This window comes from Rosa rugosa, chromosome 5, assembly GCF_958449725.1.
Source record: "Rosa rugosa chromosome 5, drRosRugo1.1, whole genome shotgun sequence".
Classification (NCBI taxonomy): domain Eukaryota; kingdom Viridiplantae; phylum Streptophyta; class Magnoliopsida; order Rosales; family Rosaceae; genus Rosa; species Rosa rugosa.
This window is the reverse complement of record NC_084824.1, coordinates 3,525,214-3,545,090: the sequence shown is the minus strand read 5'-3', so window position 1 is coordinate 3,545,090 and position 19,877 is coordinate 3,525,214. Positions and strand designations below refer to the sequence as shown.

The 19,877-nt window shown below is 37.0% G+C and overlaps 4 protein-coding genes across 4 annotated transcripts; 2 read left to right on the top strand and 2 right to left on the bottom strand.

Moving 5' to 3' along the window:
* Positions 1 to 3,238: 3,238 nt before the first annotated feature.
* Positions 3,239 to 5,390, top strand: LOC133710687 (axial regulator YABBY 4). Its single transcript, XM_062136821.1, has 7 exons — positions 3,239 to 3,364; positions 3,496 to 3,636; positions 3,746 to 3,887; positions 4,011 to 4,059; positions 4,160 to 4,235; positions 4,343 to 4,459; positions 4,943 to 5,390. Exons 1-7 carry the CDS (start codon positions 3,284 to 3,286, stop codon positions 5,018 to 5,020), a joined length of 684 nt encoding a protein of 227 aa, XP_061992805.1. The 5' UTR covers positions 3,239 to 3,283; the 3' UTR covers positions 5,021 to 5,390.
* Positions 5,391 to 5,511: 121 nt separating this feature from the next.
* On the bottom strand, positions 5,512 to 7,143 carry LOC133707785 (uncharacterized). Its single transcript, XM_062133271.1, has 4 exons — positions 6,684 to 7,143; positions 6,459 to 6,564; positions 6,244 to 6,324; positions 5,512 to 5,880 (listed from the first exon to the last, which is right to left on the bottom strand). The coding sequence occupies exons 1-4, from the start codon at positions 6,750 to 6,752 to the stop codon at positions 5,828 to 5,830; spliced, it is 309 nt and encodes a 102-aa protein (XP_061989255.1). The 5' UTR covers positions 6,753 to 7,143; the 3' UTR covers positions 5,512 to 5,827.
* A 1,708-nt stretch (positions 7,144 to 8,851) lies between these two features.
* On the bottom strand, positions 8,852 to 10,088 carry LOC133707786 (DNA-directed RNA polymerase subunit 10-like protein). Its single transcript, XM_062133272.1, has 4 exons — positions 9,943 to 10,088; positions 9,773 to 9,831; positions 9,261 to 9,355; positions 8,852 to 9,149 (listed from the first exon to the last, which is right to left on the bottom strand). The coding sequence occupies exons 1-4, from the start codon at positions 9,976 to 9,978 to the stop codon at positions 9,124 to 9,126; spliced, it is 216 nt and encodes a 71-aa protein (XP_061989256.1). The 5' UTR covers positions 9,979 to 10,088; the 3' UTR covers positions 8,852 to 9,123.
* A 3,181-nt stretch (positions 10,089 to 13,269) lies between these two features.
* LOC133710012 (BOI-related E3 ubiquitin-protein ligase 1) lies at positions 13,270 to 17,509 on the top strand. The gene is made up of 4 exons (XM_062135982.1): positions 13,270 to 13,724; positions 15,564 to 15,741; positions 15,873 to 16,234; positions 16,795 to 17,509. Exons 2-4 carry the CDS (start codon positions 15,636 to 15,638, stop codon positions 17,353 to 17,355), a joined length of 1,029 nt encoding a protein of 342 aa, XP_061991966.1. The 5' UTR covers positions 13,270 to 13,724; positions 15,564 to 15,635; the 3' UTR covers positions 17,356 to 17,509.
* The last annotated feature ends 2,368 nt before the right edge of the window (positions 17,510 to 19,877 follow it).

Below are 19,877 nucleotides of genomic sequence, written 5' to 3'. Positions count from 1 at the left end.
CTTCAGGTCCCCATATGATCAGGGATCAAGCAACGTGCGATTTTGATCATTGTATAATTCTGAGGAACTTCTGGCCCTCGTTAAGCTTTGAGAAATTTCATGTCACAATTTTCTATTATGTAACTCTTGAGGAACTTCAGGCCCTCTGTAATCGAATCAAGAAATAGAGATTTCGATCACTTTTGATTACAAAATTCAGATATATATATTTAATCAATCATAACACAACTGTGAAAATAAAACATACCTGAATTCAATTGACTTACTCTTGCATGTACTGGGGTGATAAAAATAATGCATCAAAGCTTTGTTACCAAAGCTGAGTATACAACATGTAAATATAAAGAGAATCGAAAGCATGACCAATTAACTAGTTACTGGGCATACACATCTTGTCTAGTTGATTAATATATAAAACCCAGTAAACTATAGCTAACAAAATTAGAAGATGGACCCTCAAAATGTTGAAACGTGCACACCCCAGATTCAATAATTAATCGATCGAAGTGGTCTGTGCAACAGTGCAATAAAAAATATTCTATTATGTCAAGAACAAAAATTGGGAGATCAAATAGTGCGACGGCTCTAGAACTGTGAGGGTCACAGTAGATATAGCAATCCAGCAATGGCGACGAGTGAGGAGAAAAAACAATAATACTAAAAAAAACAACCTACTGGGCTCGCCGACCTTCAAGGAGATCGATAATCGGTAATCATGCAGTTTGGGTCTCATCGATTCCACTGGATCAAATTTAAATACCTGCATGTGTTAATCAATAGATAACAACAAATAAGAGAATCCAGTAGCTGAGGAAGCTAGATAGGTAAGAGCAAACGATAAATTGTTTGATTCTATCAATAATCAATTTACTTAAAAAAAAAAGGATTGGATTATAGGGCTGATGATAAATAACAATAAAACAAAACTCATAGATCAAGAGTTATAGTCAAGCAACAACATTGCACCATATGACTCATGGATCATCATAGAGTTAAAAAGGAAAAAAGAAAATATAGAGCAAATCGTGCTGATAACGTGTTATAAAGTAGAGAGAATATGGAGAGAGAATAGTTTGGAGGAAGTAGAAGTATTCTCATTCAGTCTCATTAGCCTCCTTTATATAGAGGTAGGGTTTACATCAAAGTACACAACTAATGAGTATTTACGTGGACAGCCATATAGATAATAATATTTACAACATTGTTAATATAGTAAACTTTATTTTTAAAATGACACATGTCAACATTTAAGTGGGTAATCTGTTAACCAGTTCAATAGATTTCCATTACATTAATTTATTAAAAATAAAAAAAATAAGGGTATGACATACATCAAGGTACCCTAGACGACCCCCCAATTCAAACTGACTTCTTGGGTAGAAGATGTTCTTGAGAATGAAAGTTTCACTGCAACTTGTACTAGTCTACTGCTATTGCCAACGCATTTGTTTGGAATTGGGAGAAAACTACTTGTATGTTAATTAAGCATGGAAAAAATATTTTCCATTCTTTGGATGGATTCAAATTTGCTAAGCACTACTCTTTAAGTGGTGATACCACCACCCAATAAGAAACTGCCATGTCTGATAAATCATACTCATAACTGACCATGGTTAACTTAATTATTAGAAAGAAAAAAAAATTCTTGTTTAATACTTTAATTATTCACTAAATCAACTAATAATAAAAGACAGTAAAATAAAAGATATTATGGCACGTTTACTTACTTGGAATGGAAAATAATCATGAATCGGAGACAACTGGAATGGGAGAAGAAAGGAATCAGTATTGATTCCAAAGGAGTTGATTCTCAACCCATCTCCCCCCTTCGTAATCAAATTCCTGAGTATTCAAGAATCGATTCTTTATAAGGAGCTGAGACCTACACCCATTTCGATTCCTTCATGTGTTAGTAAACGCAGGAATACTTTTATCCGGAATCATTCTGATTCCTTTATGTGTTAGTAAACGTAGGAATAGTTTTACCCCGTAATCATTCCCTCCCATTCCAAGTAAGTAAACGTGTCCTTAATTCTCTCAACTTCTTCATCTGACACTAGCCCAGCAAAGCTGCAAAACCTACAAATTTGGTGAGAAGCCCCGTAATAGAGAATTCCATGCTAATAATTGGTTCCTAGCAGCCTCTTTGGATTCATGCATTCATGGCCATAATAGAGAATTCCATGCTACTAATTGGTCCTCGATCTACAATAATTGCAGATCTTGGCATACAATTAATTGCACTAGTTAGTAGCCTATGATGCATTAATATATACCAGAACAAATGGTTATTCTATATATAAGAAAATTTCTCCACAACAATTAACCAGCTAGTATCAAGAAAAATTCCCCATATTTTGATTTATTTATTGTTAGTAGGTAACTGTCCATCGAATTTATGAATGGCTCTCATTTTTGCGTGATAGCAAATATGTCGAAGCCCCATTTGAGTTTTCAATTTTCAAGCAGTGGGGACCTTGAACTGAGCTGAGCTAGCTAGCTTTGATAACTGAACTCACTTACAGGCACATGGATGAGAGTAAATTAGAGAAGAGGAAGGAGCTAGTAGTTGAATAGGTGATTGTGAATGCTTGAGAGACATTAGGAGGAAGAACAAGTTCAAAAGGCAAAAGTGGAAGCTTCTGATGTGCAATTGGGTTTCCCTGATTGAGGAAAGACCGAAAGAGACAAATTCTAAGATGCCTCTTTTCCTGCTCCAAACACCGTTCTAGAAACATCCGCTTTATTACAGATGGTAAAACTTGCTGCACTTTCACTTTCATGGTCATAGAGATATGAGCAGGGTCAATTAACTGAAGAGAAAACAACACATGAAACCAAATGAGCCTCTACCTAGTCAGTTTTACTTTGCTGCCACTGATTGAACTTAAACATCAGAAGTGGAAGTTCGGGCACAGAAATAATATAGTAATGTAAGAGATTCTGGCTCAGGGGTGTAACTAGCTGTAATTTTGGCTGAATTAATTAGTCTTGGGTAGACTACCCAAGAATTCAAACATTCTGGAACATATACCAGTGAAAGTTAGCACTAGTTTGTTTCCTTAAACAGCAAGGATGAAAGTACCTTTCTTGCTTCACCATATAGCTAAGTAATCATCATCAAATAAAGTTAAATTATATCATTAATCTTCATGACTTAATGACTATCCTCTAGCTTCTATAAATACTCCCTTGTGTAACAGAAGACCACCTATCCTTTGTTCTGCTCTTTCTCTTTCACATTCCTAGTATCACACAAATTCTGAAGTTCAAAGTACTGAAAATGACGACGCTGAACCGTCTCTTTGATCTCCCTGAGCAGATTTGCTATGTCCAGTGTGGTTTCTGCGCCACCATATTACTGGTTATACTCAATATTATTGCTCGACTACTTCTTTACATATTATTTGCATTACAACCGGTTCTTGTGGTCTATGTTTCTTATCCTTAGTATAATTTACTGGCTGATCTATTTGTATATGAAAATGAATGTAGGTGAGTGTGCCATGCAGCAGTTTGTCAAGATTGGTCACAGTCAGATGTGGTCACTGCAGTTGCCTCCTATCAGTCAACATGTTAAAAGCTTCCTTTCTCCCTTTTCATCACTTAGCTTCACTTGGCCAAGACGTCGATCAGGTATACCGTATATATGGTGGCTTATTACTCATTGCTTGATTATCTTTCAATGAAAACCAGCTGGCTACTGCATGATATCAAGTGTTTAATTGTGATCGAGTGCTGGCAGGAAAAAGATCAAGAAATCTGTGTGGAAGAAGTGAAGTATCCCGGGTTGGGCGATTTGCGCAGCCCATCCATGGCGGTTTCTAATAATTCTGAAAATGAAGAGTACACAAACACAATCACACTGAATCACATTGTTAACAAACGTAAGTTAATGAATTAGCTATCTACCTTTAACTGATTCAGTGCAATTAATATTAATATTCAAAGTGACTGGACTAACCAAGGCCTTAATTTATTTTTCGTTCCAAAATAATTGTATTATGTAGCTCCAGAGAAGAGACAACGAGCTCCATCCGCTTATAACCGTTTTATCAAGTAAGATTCAGTCTAAGCTCATAGCTTAATCAATTGGGGAGCATGCAGCTTATATATAGCACATGAGTGTTAATGTGAGTTTATTCATTAATTTTTACAGAGAAGAGATCCAGAGGCTTAAAGCTGAAAATCCAAGCATGACTCACAAGGAAGCCTTCAGTACAGCTGCAAAGAATGTAGGTGTTCCTTTTAGTTTACTCAATCATTTAACTATTTTGATTAGTAAACATAGGAACCGCTGATCTGTATATATCCTCATGTTTTTGATTATGTGATGATCTAGTGGGCACAGTTCCCTCCAGTTCAGTACAAAATAGATGGTCCAGATCATGGAGAGAGCTCTAGCCAACTGATTAGAGAGGATCAAAATGTTACATGGAACTCTGATGTCACTGATCAGGTAACCGCTAAACCCTAGATTATTCAACTTTTTCTTACAAGAATTAGTTAACTTTAAGCTAAATTTATGATAATTAAGGATAGGTTATATACAGAATTACGTGATTATCTGAAAGCGGTGACCAGAGTACCCAACTGGAGATCGATCATGGCCTACAAGAACCCATTTAGCTCATATAAATCTAATTAGTATCTAATGATTGTGAGAACATATGGAAATTTTGAATAGAGATCGATCATGGCCTACAAGAACCCATTTAGCTCATATAAATCTAATTAGTAGCTAATGATTGTGAGAACATATGGAAATTTTGAATATCCCATTAAAGGTTGTCACTTTCTCAATTTGTAGCTCAACTACTAAATTCCAACAATTAATTTTCTGAAATCAGAGTCAATCGATCAGTAGTAGCTAGGCCTAAATGCCTAATTGTAATAATTAATTTAATCCACATCTCATGGTTTTTGGTGTGAAAATTTTCAGGTTCAGGAAGATGGCGGAGTTTTTCGTGAGAGAAAAGCCCCAAGGCAGTCCATATGGGCAAGGACACCAATCGAGTGAAGGCATGCATGACTTGCTTGACCTAATCTGCTATAACAAGAAAGAAAGCTGTCTGTTTCAGTTTTATTGGGGTTGTTTAAGGGTTTGCTATTTTAAGGTTTAGATTCTCTAGGGAATGAGGGTTTTAGTTGCAGATCTACTATAAGTCTCTCTGACTGAAAGAAAAAGACTATCTATCTATATATCAAGAGTGAATGTGTTAATTTTCAAATCAGAACTTTTTTCTAGTTCAACTCTAGCTATTTTCAAGTGAGTGAGATTTTCTCGAGTTCTCCATTTTCCATAGTTGTGACAGATATGGAATATTGCCTCGAGAAGGTGATCGAGTAAATTGGTCACATGCTAGCTAGCACTCTTGTTACAGACATTAATCAATGTGACATTTCAAATTTGGAATGGATTTCTTTAATTTGTCATGGTTCATCTTTACTAAGCTCAACTTATATAATTGCCATTATATCTCAATGATTATTTTGAATGATGCATGTGGTTCAACAAACTCATGAATTAATTAGGGAAATGTGAATCCGGCCAGATTCTAAACACTCGATCTCAGCTGTCTGCCAGGTAAATACAAATGACTCTACTGTCCACGAACTGACGAAAGCAAAAATACTAACTACTACGTACGTTCTTCAGTGGAATTTTACCCACTTTCTCCCTCTAAGGTAAACCATGGACCTTATTTTCAGCTGTAACATATGGTACGTAATCTCTAGCTAGTATTCTAGTTAAATTTCAAAATTAAAGCACCCACGTTCACACACCAAGCACAACGCCTAAATTTTTTAGATTTGTAGCAAAAATTCACTTCCAGTATTTCCTTCCTGAAAATCTTGGCGCATTTTGAATATGGCTTCCTGAAAATCAAAATGTGATTCTCATTAGGCAACAGTGCTACAGTGCTATATATATGTATGGAACTTCGACATTAATTGATCAATGGAACCTGACGTAGTGAAAATCGATTCACATGCATAGCTAAGCTAGGTCAGGATGTTGTACGATAAAAAATTTAATTTCCATTAGATGCATGTGGACGTTAGTATTCAGAGAGAGCTATATATATATACACATGAAGTAAATGAAAATATGTTGGAGTTGGTGTTGGGGTTAGATACACTACATCTAAGAAGTAAATGATATGAGAATCGTATATAATATAGATGATAGAGATGATCGATCAGCTAGCCTAGCTGGCTATGAAGTAGCTAGGGTCTTACTCATTAAAGGCCTGGTGGGAGAAATAGAGTGGAAATATGCTTGAAAGAAGTGCCTATTCTCTTTCTGTAGCTCTCTCCACACTGCGATCACAGACGCACAATTTAAAACGTACGTACTAGTGTAAAGCAATAAGTAATTAAACACAAGGCACAAGAGCTTGTATATACGGAGAGGTAGAAAGAGCAAGCCAGGGAGAGCGAGATTAAAACTGTACCTGTAAGTGTGATGAGTGGGGTAATATTTGCATGCTGTGCTAATGCCTTTATGCATTGGTCACGACTCATGTGAAAGAGTAAGCATTTCTCAATAAGATGTTGAACCTGAATCAATCAATTCATGCGTTAGTAAGCAGTAAAATTAACTATATTTCATTTATATTCAAAGCATGTTTGCAGTTTGCTGTATGTAATATGAGAGAGAGAGAGAGAGAGAGACCAACCATCCTAATGTAGCTGTGGGGGTGGCAATGCAAGCATGGACGCCCCAGGAGATGGTTATGCTGATGCATTTCTCTTGAGATCGAGTACTATTCTAGCTTTGAGTTGATAGGTTCAGACAAAACAAACGAAAGGCATATATATGGATTATAGAAATGACTGGGAAAGAAGAAGAAGAATATTGGGTGGAGAAAAAGGAGAGCAAGAAAACAAAGAACACCCAAAAGTGCAGTATGAGGGAAAGATATTTAGAGGGCTTATATATATAAGGACTGTTATATGTATAAATATGTAATACGACGATGGATCCAGCTTTAGTTGGCAAGATTAGTAAGTATGAATCAATCATGTATTGTTTTGTTATCCACAGATATCCAAGCGAAAGGCCAAAAGTGCACAACAAATCCAAAATGATAGATTCACCTCATCCCCAAAGAGATAAGAGAACCACACCTGAGTACATTTTTATGATGATGATGATGACACATACGAACCCAGCGGTTAAGTTATTCGGTCTTGAATCACCACCACTGAATCTGACCAGGGCCCTATCAAATTAAGCCGGCGGCCATTTGGGTTTCAATTGCTACCTGTTTTTCTGCTTCCCGGTCCTACATTCTTTAGTATGATGGTGAGTCAAATCAGTGTTTATTCTGTAGCTAGCTAAGTGATAGTGGTCCTTGTGATTAAGCAGTAAGCACCATGGTGTACAAAGGCAGACCTCTTGATTAATGCAGAGAGACCCTCGTCTACATTCTCGATGAAATAGACAATATATCATTAGGATGATGGAAATCCTTAGCCATACATAATCATCGCCAACGTCCATTGGGGGTACTTGACACCTTCAAGGGCATAAATTTGTTTAGTGGGCATAAACATCTGCGGTCGAACGATATCTTGGAAAGAATGGTCCATTTGTAAATTGAACAAGAAATTTGTTTAGGCGGAGAACTCAAATTATTTGTTGATTTATAAGAAAATCTACACTATTATTTGAGCACCTTTTTTAAATTGTATGTACTATCACACATGCATACGAGTCTCGTTGATGCTTAAGTAACACTCTGGACGATGATCATATTACTTTTATCAAACGGGACTTCCACCGTCGAGGTCCTTCAATAATCAAATCAACCAAAAGTATATTTCCCTGGTCTAAATATTATGTTAGGGTGTGGTTTCCAATTATGGGTTTGGCTATTCTAGGTGCGTAGCCTTGTGGGCATCAACACTTCAACGCCAGCCCCTCATTGTATTCCACTCAAACTTCCATTTGTTACACAACACAAATAAAATGTCATGGAGAATTGGAGATGCATTTCCGATGTCGATACGGATCAACAAGTCAATCCATTCACATAAAGCCAAAAACTTTCATTAAATATGTAATGAAATGATTAATCAAGATTAACTTGAGCAAACAACCAAAAACAGAAACATCGTCATTGAGTAGAACCATTCCACCTTCATGATTTATTGCCTAATAAACGGCTAAAGCAACCGGCCATGGGTTATCAACAACAAACAAGCATTCTATAACTTGCACATAAAAATACCATTACATATTATTCTATTCATAACAACTGGTCAATACTCATGTTTTGCTTGAAAATCAGCTAAGCTCTGCTTTCTGGGTCACTATTAGCTAGTTGGTGACATTGCTTATGAGTCAGGCCAATGAAGAAAGAATCAAATAACGGTTGAGAAGATTTCACCAAAATATATAACTTATAGCACAAAACATGATGGAAGGCAACACAAAACGCCAGAACTCATGTTAGGTATTCTTACTCCATTCAACTTTATTGAACGATAATGGAGAATGAGTTGAAGAGACATCTTGGCAGGTAAGCTAGAGAAGTTTTAGCCAAGAGTAGCAATGATCCAACTCCAACTACATGCATCAGTTTCAAACTGACTTCACTCCAATCACTAATATTCATCCAACTCCAACTAATCTCTACCATTCCACCCATTTACTCAATGGTTAATACTACCCAGATACTAATAATCATCCATCTCCAACTAATGTCTACCATTCCACACAGCTTTTTTTTTTTTTGAAAAGATACTATTCCACACAGTTGCTTAATAGTTAATACTAACCAGTAGGATTGATAGTTCAACCAAATATAAACAATAACACACGTACGAAGCAAAGCAGAGCTTTACAATAGCAACACACAAGCATTCAGTCTTTCATTCTAATTAAGATGGTCATACATATTCCAACAACATCAACCTGAAGTAGAGTAGGAACCTACATACCACAAGCATATTCTATGAGTATCTCCATCAACCCGAAACATCCTATTAGACCTAATCCAAGCATGACACTAAAGAAGAATACAGCTCCAGTCCAAACAGGACAAAGCATGTACTCACACACTCGGAAAGAAAGTAATAAAACCAACTTCCAGCAGCTTAAGCTAAGCTTCCTCAATTGTTTTCCGACTTCTCCAGAGCTGTAACAAAGGTGCAGTGTCAGTTCCAATAAACCCATCAACCACACTCGGCACAGATTGCAGGTGCGGTATCTGTGTGCGTGGTGTGTGAGGGAAAGAGATAGGACTTACTATTGTAGTTGAGAAGCTTCTCAATGAGATCAACATGAGTCATAAGCATGCGCCTGCAGCAATAACGAACCAACCCCAATGCATCAAGTGCATCTCTGCATTCCAAGGAATTAGAATCAGTAACTAACACCCTCCTTTACAACCAAGTTAAAAACTTTATTCAAAACAAAAGCCTCTACTACTAAAGATTAAACTCCCAAAAAGCGCAAGGTTGTGTGCAGCGTTTAAGAATCAAACAACATTTACACTTGTGCATACAATCATATTGCAATCGACATAACAATACGCCACTTAACAATCTATTCACAACATGACTTGTCTGTCAAAATTAAACACTGAAAAGAAAATCTCTCATCCTAATGTCAATGTAAAGCTCACCCATGTAAGTAAAAGAAAATTACTTTTTGACCTTATTGTGCAATCTAATCTACAACAAAGAATAAGGCAAACACTGCAATAATCAAAAACCCTATTGAATATTAACAAATTGGCTTAAACATCGAGCAACTTACCCTTCTGGGTAATCTGCTTGCAGAAGGTCAAGATAAGTGTCCCATTTGTTTCCAATCACCTAAAATCAAACACAAACAAGTAGCAATTTACTGAAAGATTCGATCTTTTTCGAAGTTATATGCATCCGAATCAGCCCAAAATGTAACAAAATCAGGGTTAGGTTAAGCACCTTTCCGCAGGTGAAGCAACGCACTGGAATTATCATCTTCTTCTTCTTTTGCTGCTGCACAGAGATCAAAGAGTCTTTTTTTTTTTTTTTTTTTTTTTTTGAAAGGAGGTCAAAGAGTCTTTGGGAAGTGGAAAGTGAGGGTTTAGATATGAGGGTTTTGGTTTATATATTGGAGGCCCCGGGTCGGGTTGAAGCTTGTGTGGGCTTGGACCCTTTTTTTCCAGCAGGCCTGTAACTATCAACCAGCGGTCGAATTGGTAAGTTGGAACTAGTTAATTGGTACCTCCGTCCAAATTTTTGTTAAATGTGAATCATGCGTTGATGTATTTTTAAGTATTGTGTGGTTGTTTATTAGGGTTGTGATAGTTGAAGATTGTCAATGGATTTGTTGATCCTTGCAACGGTATACATGAGACTGGTTGGGTTGTTTCCTCTTCAATTGGTACCCAAGGAACTTTTGCATAAGCGCGTGAAATATAGTATGAAGTTTTTTTCTGCTTTGGTGAGTACGTATAACGTTGTAGGACTTTATGGGTTTTTTTTTTTTGGTTACAAAAAGTTCAGGTAAGAGGGAGGCTTCCCTACACTATCAGGATCAGGGTAAACCTACGACCTTAACCCAACTGGCCAGTGTCCCAGCTCAGCCCATTGATATGGAATTTTCTAGATTATCCACCAACAAAGAATAGTTGGCTCTAGCGAGATTCGAACTTGGATGGGGGCTCCAACACAAGACCGTCCTTACCAACTGAACCAACCTTTGTTGGCGACGTTATGAGTTTTGAGTTTGATAACTTTTTATCGTCGTATGTGTTACGATTTGTATTTTTTTCTTTTACAATGATATCAACAGTATGAAAACTAACATATGGCCTAGTCATGACTAGTTTGTCACAACCAACCAATTCCGAGAAACAACTTTAATGGAGCATCAATTCGATACCGAGAGATTGTGGAGATCCGAGAGGGTGCTCCACCCCTCTGTCTTGTGAAGGGACTCAGGTAATTCTAGCTAGTTTTAGGGACTAATTGATGGAGGCCATAAACCCTAGTATGGACACACATGAAATTACTCCTTGATTTTTTCTTATCGTTTTCTTCACAATCAAATAAAAAGCAAGAACCAAATGAATAGAATCACATGTTTTCCGTTTTTAAACAAAATCAAGTTAATTTACACCTAAACATATATAACAACCCTACGTTTCATACCCATCTCTTTTCACCGGAAATACGCCATCAAAAATCGTGTGCGTAATGTTGGGGACGAAAATGAAGGAGTCAAGGTCTCGCGTCGCCGACTCGTGCTTTGTTTTTGAAGAAAAATCAAAGTGGCAATTGCAGGCCAAAGCTAATTAGCTTGCTGGCTTTACTACTCAATGACGTGTTGAACACGTGTGAACTCCATCCAAACACACCTTTTGACGACTCCCACTATATTTGATTATTTGTATAGCGACCTAAGCTACATAATTACTCCAATGCATTATTATCTTAACAAATCATGGGTGAAAGAAACTTCCAGATAAGGAAGAAGAAGAATTCAAATTCAGATATGGCATGCTAGCTAGCTAGGTGTACCTGCCAAACTAATTTACTTTGCAACCAAAGCAATAACTATGGTGTCTGTTGTTTGGCCACCTTGATTTAACTTATTCAATGCTTGTTCTTACGGTATATTTGAAGATGAAATTGTTTTGATTGTTAGGGAGCCGAAAGTTACTGCTAGGAACAAAAGAGGAGAGAGTATCTTTTGAATGCTATAGGGCAGCCGATTTGTTTAGTTTACGTTGGTCATTTGGTGTTTGTCATACACACGCTCTATGCCTACATGAATCAAATTTGGATGACCGTCAATAATCGGTATCCGAATATATTGAATCACACTCATGAGTCGTTTAGTTAAATTTTAGTGGAATATATCTTTGATATTAGGAACATTCTATATACAATGTGAAAGTAATTAACTTTAAATATGTGTATATCACTGATAAAACTCTCCACTCCATACCATCAATATCAATTTCTCATTAACTTTAGTCATCAATTGAGCCAATTAATAGAGAAACGGTGAAGACTATAACTCTCACAAATTAAAAGAAAAAAACATTAATCGAGATAGTGTTACACTGTTCTCTTGGTAGTCTTCTTCTTCTTCTTGGTAGTCTTCTTCTTCGTAAGTTTATTGTTACATTTTTTTGAAATAAGCCTATTGTTACATTATATGAACCCGGTTTGGTTGCTCATATCTCCATTACTCAATGTTTTTAGTTTTTGCACACAACCCTCTTCCAACTCAATTGATCACACAAACCAAAATACACCGTAATCCTGTACGGCGTTGTTGATCCGTTATGTCTCCAATTCCGTGAATGACGGGGTTTGATGGCTCCATCCCCCCTCCTCCTGTCCGTTCCGTTCAGCTCTCACCCGCCAAAAAAAATTACCCGCCAACAAACACTGCGGGTGCGGGGCGGGGCCTACCCGCAGAGAGTGGGGACCCCACAAGGGGATCAGCCATGAGTCATGAAGAGAGGAAGCTCTGAGACTCCACCCCATATTTCCCGCTTTTATATTTAATTCTGACTAATGGGCCTCCGTCTCGCCACCCACTACCCACCCACACCACCACGGCACCACTACTATAATTATTCCCCCACCAAATAATTATTAATCCCAAAACCCAAAAAATAAAAAAACCAAATGCTTGTGACACCAAACCAACGATGGATGTTGTGCTTCGCCGCATGAAATTCTCATGGACGGTTATCTCAACTATATGTATGAAATTTAAAAAGTACAAATTATAATAATTTAAAACTGTACTCTTATTTTTAGCTATCAAATATCTATCACAATCCTTTAAAAACTGTTATTTGAGTGAATCTGCCTCTATGGATGTCTACATAGCGTTCTCTCATTGATTGGTCAGGCGACCTTACAGAAGACCTTGCCCTTGGCTATTAAGTCATGAAAATGACGTTTTGGTAAGTTAGCCTGCATATTGCAAACATTGGGAAATCAAAAAAAAAAAAAAAACATTAAATTGTTAATTGTTGTTATCGTTATTTCCAATCTCAATTAATTGTGGCAATTAAAATTTAGGAATGGCTGTTAGTGAGGACTGGCCTGTTCAGCAGTAGGAAAAAAGGGTAGGTAATTAAGTCTAGTAAATAAGGTAGTAATTTGTGGTGGTACTGGTAGGGAAAGTAAAACAAGGAGGGGGTTTAGGGTAACTGGTAGAAGTCTGTAGAACAGCTCAAACACAAACGTTGAAGCCATTTCAATTTTTTTTTCACCTCCGGTGAAAAAACGAAGAGAAAATGGTTTGCGTAACTACAAGAACTGATGCTTTTCTGCGATGATATGTATTTCTCTCTCTCTCTCTCTCTCTCTCTCTCTCTGTGAAAATGGATGAATAATAATTTTGGGGTTTGGGGCACTCTTCCCTTCCCACTCTCCATTAATAAAAAGCTTCACTCTTTTCTTCTTGGGCTACCCATTTTCCCAGATCGCTCTCTTTCTCTTCTTCTCTCCCAAAGATTGCTTCTTTCTCATCTTTCTTTCCGCTCTGTTATTGGGTCTGCAGCTTGCATATTTCAGTGGTGTTGTTAGATCATTTCGTCAACGATCGGTCTACTGTTCTGATCTAAAAAGCAGTACATTTCGTCAAGGAAAAAGCTTGTTTCTTTGGGTTTTCTGGGTCTGATTTGAGTTGGCGTGGGATTGCAGGATCTGGATTAGCTCCTCGAAACTCAATCGGAGGGGTTTGGGATATTGAGGTAACTTGCTCAATTTGCTATGCTGCACTTGGTTTTGTTCGAAAGTTTTTTTTCCTTTTTTTTCATTGGAAGTTGAATTCATATGGTAAAAGATCTAAAGCTTCGGTTTTTTTTTTGTCTTTGTTGAGATGCTGCATATATTTCTTGTGATCCTGATTTTCGGTATTCAATTATCTCTAAATATGGAAAAAAAAAATGTGTAGTACTTTTTTTTAATGATTACGCAACTTGACATAGCAGCTCTGATTATGAGTTGAGCTTCCTTATATGAATCGATCATAGGCTCTAATTCTGGTATGCGGTGTATCTATTATTGCAGTTCTTGTTGGTAAATGCCATTGATTGATCTGGGGTCTGTGTTTTTTTTTTTTTTTTTTTTGCTGAACTTGGTTCTTCCGATCATGTCTGGAATATTGGTTTGCTTTCCTAATTCCTAAAACATGTATCAGGAGGCCTCAAGCTTGATTCCATGGCCTCCTGGCATGTGTTGTTGATGGCGATGATGATATGGTAGTTACAGATTTTAGATATAGGACGGTATGTGCAGATTATTTCAGATTTATAGGGTATGCAGTGTATTTTCGGTTTACAGCTGAACTGAACTATTGAGACTTGAACGCTTGTGGTGCATATCGGTGATGCTTGTTTTGATCATCAAGAGTTTGAATTTTGGATGCAATTGATGTAGGATTACATGTTGAGCATTCTTATCTTCTTGCAAACTTCTGCACGTGCATTCTAGCATTCTTTTGCAGCGTTTGTTTAGGGTCATATAGTAGACGACAATAAATACCGTTCTGTTCCATTATGGGCAGTTGATCGTAACTTAATGCGTAATTCAACCTGTCAAATTCTTTATGCGTAATTGAAGTTTTGTCTAAATATAAGGAGAGTTATTGTTTTGCTTTGTTTTCTTGTATGATATATTTCGTAAATTATATTGTTTGTGCTTATTCAAAATTAACATGCATTTGACTGGCTGTAGTTTATAACTTTATGATTATCGATATTCCTTGTTCAGGGTTAATCCTGCCCTTGTTATTTTCTACAGTCCTGCATGAAAGCTATGGGTTTCTGAAATGAATCCAGAAGACCTATTGAAGTATTTGTTTAAGCTAGCTTTTTATGTCGTTTCTTGCTTCCGCCTACCCAATTACCACCTCATGTATGTAACGATTTTCAAAAGCATGTCCCACGTTCTGTTTTGACTTGTGAGATTCATTTTTTCATGGTACTTGCTCAAAGATACCAAAAATACTTGAATTCACGTGTGTTGTATGTAACGGTTTTCAAAGGCATATCCCACATTCTGTTTTTGACTTGTGAGATTCATTTTCTCATGGAATGTGCTCAAAGATACTGAAAATACTTGAATTCACATGTGTTGTAAGTAACGATTTTCAAAAGCATATCCCACGTTCTGTTTTGACTTGTGAGAGTCATTTTCTTGTGGTACTTGCTCAAAGATACCGAAAATACTTGAATTCACGTGTGTTGTATGTAACGATTTTCAAAAGCATATCCCACGTTCTGTTTTGACTTGTGAGATTCATTTTCTCGTGGTACTTGCTCAATGATACCAAAAATACATGAATTCACGTGTGTCCTTTTACCTTGGACTAGAAATTTAATTGTAAAAAGCCCTCTTATGGTAAGGGTTGGCCTTACATGCCTTTTAGTAGATTATTTCCTGAATTGGTAAATACCTTACATGCCTTTTAGTAGATTATTTCCTGAATTGGTAAATACTTTTGGTTATTTTTTCAAAAGCGTAAGGTTTTCCACCATTGCCAGCTTGTCTTGATACAGGATTTAAATTTTCCTCTTTGTCCTTTTCAGGGGGAGTCTTGCTTATTTTACCAATACTTGTTCAAAACATAATCCTCGAGGTAGATTAACTTTTCATATAAGATGTTGGGGGGCAACAATGCTAATTCCATGCTACCTGTTTTCGTGGATGAAAATCGCTTCCCCTATCCAACAAATGCCACAAATCAGCTGCAGTTGTTTGGTAATGGTATGGTCCCCTTCCGATGTTGGTGTTACACTGTAATCAAATTTTTTTCTTTTCGGCATCAAAGTTGTCATTCCTAGAAAACTTATTAGTTGGGCTTGTGTCTAAGAAGAATGAGTTCATTCATGTTGCAGTACCAGCTGGATGTAATGTTGATCCTGTAAATTATTTTGGAACTGAGCATATCACTCCCATGCTTCGGCCTAATAAACGAACCAGGGAAATTGAAGATATCTCAAGACAGCAGAAGCTTCAAATTTCTTTGAACTACAATGTCTGTCAAGATGAAGCTGATCGCTCAGCTAGCATTCCAAACCCGAACCATGTATCGACAGGTTTAAGGCTATCGTATGATGATGATGAGCGCAACTCATCTGTTACATCTGCTAGTGGAAGCATGCCAGCAGCACCGTCAATGATTTTATCCCTAGGGGACAATATTAGGACTGAGCTTGATCGGCAGAAGGAAGAATTTGATCAGTACATCAAAATTCAGGTATTTATTCAAAATATTCATAGTTATTAATTTCCCATCTATTGTCTTGTACTCTTGTTTCTTTGTCTCAAACAAGCGAAATCAATAAATGTTTGAATAATCATGCACCAATGTTTTGTGACGGATTTATATGTTAATACAAATAAGGATTTGTCGTTGTCTCTGAAACCTAAAATAATTCCAGTGCAATGTAGAAAATAGAACTCCAAAATCGCCACTTCTCTTCACTATGGAGCATACAATTTGGAAGTTGAATCATCTCACTGCACATTGATAATAAATTTTGACTATATCTGCTGATATGATAATCACATCATTCATTGTCTACAAGTCTACACCTAGTTTAATCATTTGTTACTCAGGTGTGTAGATACCCATTTGAATACTAAACAGTCTAGTCCAATGATTTCCTTATGGTCTTTGAAGGAAGGTAGTGGGTAGTTTATTTCAACTTGTCAAGGCTTTGTGCTGACCTCATAATATAATTCTATTGAGCATTACAATTGAGATTGAATTGTAGTCTGATGTTATGGTGCTGTTATTTGCTTGCTCATCAACAGGAGGAACACTTGGCAAAGGGGGTAAGAGACATGAAGCAGAGACATATGGCTTCTTTCCTTACCGCTATAGAGAAAGGTGTAGGCAAAAAGCTAAGGGAGAAAGACTTGGAAATTGAGACCATGAACCGCAAGAACCGAGAATTGGTCGATAAAATAAGACAGGTAGCTGTCGAAGCCCAGAATTGGCATTACAGAGCAAAGTACAATGAGTCAGTTGTGAATGTGCTGAAGAGCAACCTCCAGCAAGCAATTTCACAGGGTGCTGACCTAGGGAAGGAGGGTTTTGGAGACAGTGAAGTTGATGACGCTGCCTCATACATTGATCCGACTAACTACCTGGCCATTCAAGGTGGGCCTGCAAAGTCCGTATCCAAAAATTACCTAGGGTTGAAGGAGCAAATGGATTGCAGAGCATGCAAAGCATGCCGAGCAAAGGAGGTGTCTATCTTGTTGATGCCTTGTAGGCACCTGTGTTTATGTAAGGACTGTGATGAGTTCATCAGTGTTTGCCCCGTATGCGAGTCAATGAAAACGGCTAGTTTCCAAGTATACTTGTCGTAAATTATTGAAGCTAGCAACTAAAAATGAAAATCATTGGCACTGTTGATATATAACGTGTGTGATTTTGTACTGTTTACTTGAAATCAAAAAATTGTATCCGGTGTATCCTAGTTGTCTTCTTGAAATGAGCTTATGAACAGTTACTTTATTTCCAGTGTGGAGACTTTATCCATATCTTGACTTCTCTGTTCTTCTAACTTATAACACCAATAAGTAAGTAACTTCTGAAACTGCACTAACATTTCACTAGTGCTGCAATTGAAACAAGGCAATGACTTAAAAGCTAGAGTAAAATCTCAAAAATCAAAACAAGTTCCTGCTGCATTTTGTTCTATAGCTTCTGCATAATCTCGTTCACCTCAAGATCTCAGTAGCCATATGATCATCAAGTTTCTTCACTTTTTTTGTTTTGTTTTGAAAGGCAAGTTTCTTCACTTTAATAATGCAAGTATGGACACTCCTCATGGCTCGTAGCAGAAGGTTTCATGTGAAGATGAATAAAGTTGATTTTGTTGTTGGCTTGGATAAAGGAGAACGTCAGAAAGTTGAGTGGTCGAGGCCTTCTTCTTCTCCATATATAATTATATTAGCTGCTGCTGCTGCTGCTGCACATGTCACATGGTTATTATTCTTCAAAACAGAGGCATGCACATTGAGAACAGATCCAGATTCTCACATGGAGATGGTCGATGTGATTACTTGTTTCTTACCACCTGGTGAATCCAATTTAATTCTGATAAAATCAAAATCTGTAAGAGCAAACCAACAAGGAAAGCCCAACAAGCTTCTGTTCAGTAGTGTACATGTAATTCTGATTTGTTGTCTAACATATTAAGCAAGAATTGGGGTCTCAGACTCTCAGCCATACTCCCTTATGTAGGTGGCCCAAAGCTTATGGGGCTTAAGAGAACTCAACTGAATTGAGCTGATTGTATTATTCATCCAGATTTTCAGTTCCCACTTCCCAACCCATCAAATTTCCCTAGTATTACAATTTCTTCATCAATCTCTTCTGGCCACAAGGCACTGGAAGAAATTATGGAGGGGTTGCTAATTATCTAGTACATAGTCGGATAAAGGATCGAAAGAAGCACAGTATTCACAACTGACAACTTCAAGTGAATAATATCACAAGGAACTCAAAAACATAATTTGGATAAATGAAGCAGCACAGTATTCGGTCTTTATCTAGTACCAAACTATTGATTAAACATAATTTTTAGGACTTGTTTTAAGTGACGCAACAGCAACTCAAAAATATAAAACTTTTTTTTATACGATTATTTCAATTTTTCAACTTTGAAAAATCAAAAATCATAGGAAAAAAAAAAATCAAATGCACACACACACACACATATATATAGTGGAATGACTGGCTAGTTCATAACTTCATATTGATATGGATCGAGATTGATAAAGGAGTCGAGGAGTAGTTGGTCAATGATGGTCGAACATGTACTTGTTCGAGTACTTACCAAGTAGGCTAGTACTGCGCACTTGGTGTATGATGCTTCATCAGACATTTGCAGCTAGCTTGTAACCTCTCCGATCATTAGTAAGCAATGTTAAGTAACTGAGTGATCCGCAGCCAAATCAAAGTCTTAATAAGCACTATGCCTGCAGATGAACCACTCCAAAGAGTAGCACACATTTCATAGACAACTTTGCATTAGAAATTCTTCATAAGCTTCCAAGGCTCCAAATATAGGAATCCGAAGATCCATATTACCCAATTAATATTGGTTTAGTTTTCATAGTAAATGTAAAAGTTTCGATGAAAACAGAACTGAGAATGTCTATTAATAAATAGAGGGGTAAAGTCAAAGAATGCAAGATGTAGACTCTCTATTAATGATTTAATGTAACTAGTTATGTGAGCATGGAAAAAATGCACATAAAACCAAGAAATCATATATTTCAATTTCTATTCACACTCACTTTCCCTCTCACACACGCATTGAAATAGATTTGATTATATTAACCAAAGAAAACAGATTGATTATGACTGCGTTTTACTAGTATAAAATCCAATTACCAAGCTTCCTTTAATTACTAATCAGTTTCTAAAGCCTGGTTGTGAATTTGTGATCTTGTTCATCTATTCCAAGTTCCCAAGCCATAAACTTATTTCTGAAAACATCAAAATTAACAGTTTTAACCAGAGTATGTACTAGTTAGCAGGAGTGAAAAGCCAAAGCAAATTCATGTGATACAGAAGCAGCAGCAGTTCCCTATTTCATTTCATATAGTGGAAGACAAATGCAGAACATTTAAGTCAAACGAGGCCAGCCAACCCTATATATAAACAAACTGTATTTGCATCCACCATCATCTTCTTCTTCTTTTTCTTGGGTACTTAAAGGCCACCTTTAATCTGGGATCAAGCTAGTCAAGATTCAGCAGTGTCCACCCATGACAATATTTATTGGATCTCCTATTATATATATTTAAATGCGCACACCAACAAGAAAGTGACTTGCACAAACGATCAAACCCCTCACGTTTAATTTACCTACAAAATT

Bases quoted from the DNA above. Each gene is read 5' to 3' on its own strand.
- LOC133710687 (XM_062136821.1), top strand. From the start codon at position 3,284: ATGACGACGCTGAACCGTCTCTTTGATCTCCCTGAGCAGATTTGCTAT. The intron at 3,365-3,495 runs GTTATACTCAAT...AAATGAATGTAG, and splicing joins TCTGCGCCACCATATTACTG to GTGAGTGTGCCATGCAGCAG. The intron at 3,888-4,010 runs GTAAGTTAATGA...TGTATTATGTAG, and splicing joins GAATCACATTGTTAACAAAC to CTCCAGAGAAGAGACAACGA.
- LOC133707785 (XM_062133271.1), bottom strand. From the start codon at position 6,752: ATGCATCAGCATAACCATCTCCTGGGGCGTCCATGCTTGCATTGCCAC. The intron at 6,565-6,683 runs GTTGGTCTCTCT...TGATTGATTCAG, and splicing joins CCCACAGCTACATTAGGATG to GTTCAACATCTTATTGAGAA. The intron at 6,325-6,458 runs GTACAGTTTTAA...CTGTGATCGCAG, and splicing joins CCCACTCATCACACTTACAG to TGTGGAGAGAGCTACAGAAA.
- LOC133707786 (XM_062133272.1), bottom strand. From the start codon at position 9,978: ATGATAATTCCAGTGCGTTGCTTCACCTGCGGAAAG. The intron at 9,356-9,772 runs GTAAGTTGCTCG...CTTGGAATGCAG, and splicing joins CAAGCAGATTACCCAGAAGG to AGATGCACTTGATGCATTGG. The intron at 9,150-9,260 runs GTAAGTCCTATC...CCTTTGTTACAG, and splicing joins GAAGCTTCTCAACTACAATA to CTCTGGAGAAGTCGGAAAAC.
- LOC133710012 (XM_062135982.1), top strand. From the start codon at position 15,636: ATGTTGGGGGGCAACAATGCTAATTCCATGCTACCTGTTTTCGTGGAT. The intron at 15,742-15,872 runs GTATGGTCCCCT...TTCATGTTGCAG, and splicing joins GCTGCAGTTGTTTGGTAATG to TACCAGCTGGATGTAATGTT. The intron at 16,235-16,794 runs GTATTTATTCAA...GCTCATCAACAG, and splicing joins ATCAGTACATCAAAATTCAG to GAGGAACACTTGGCAAAGGG.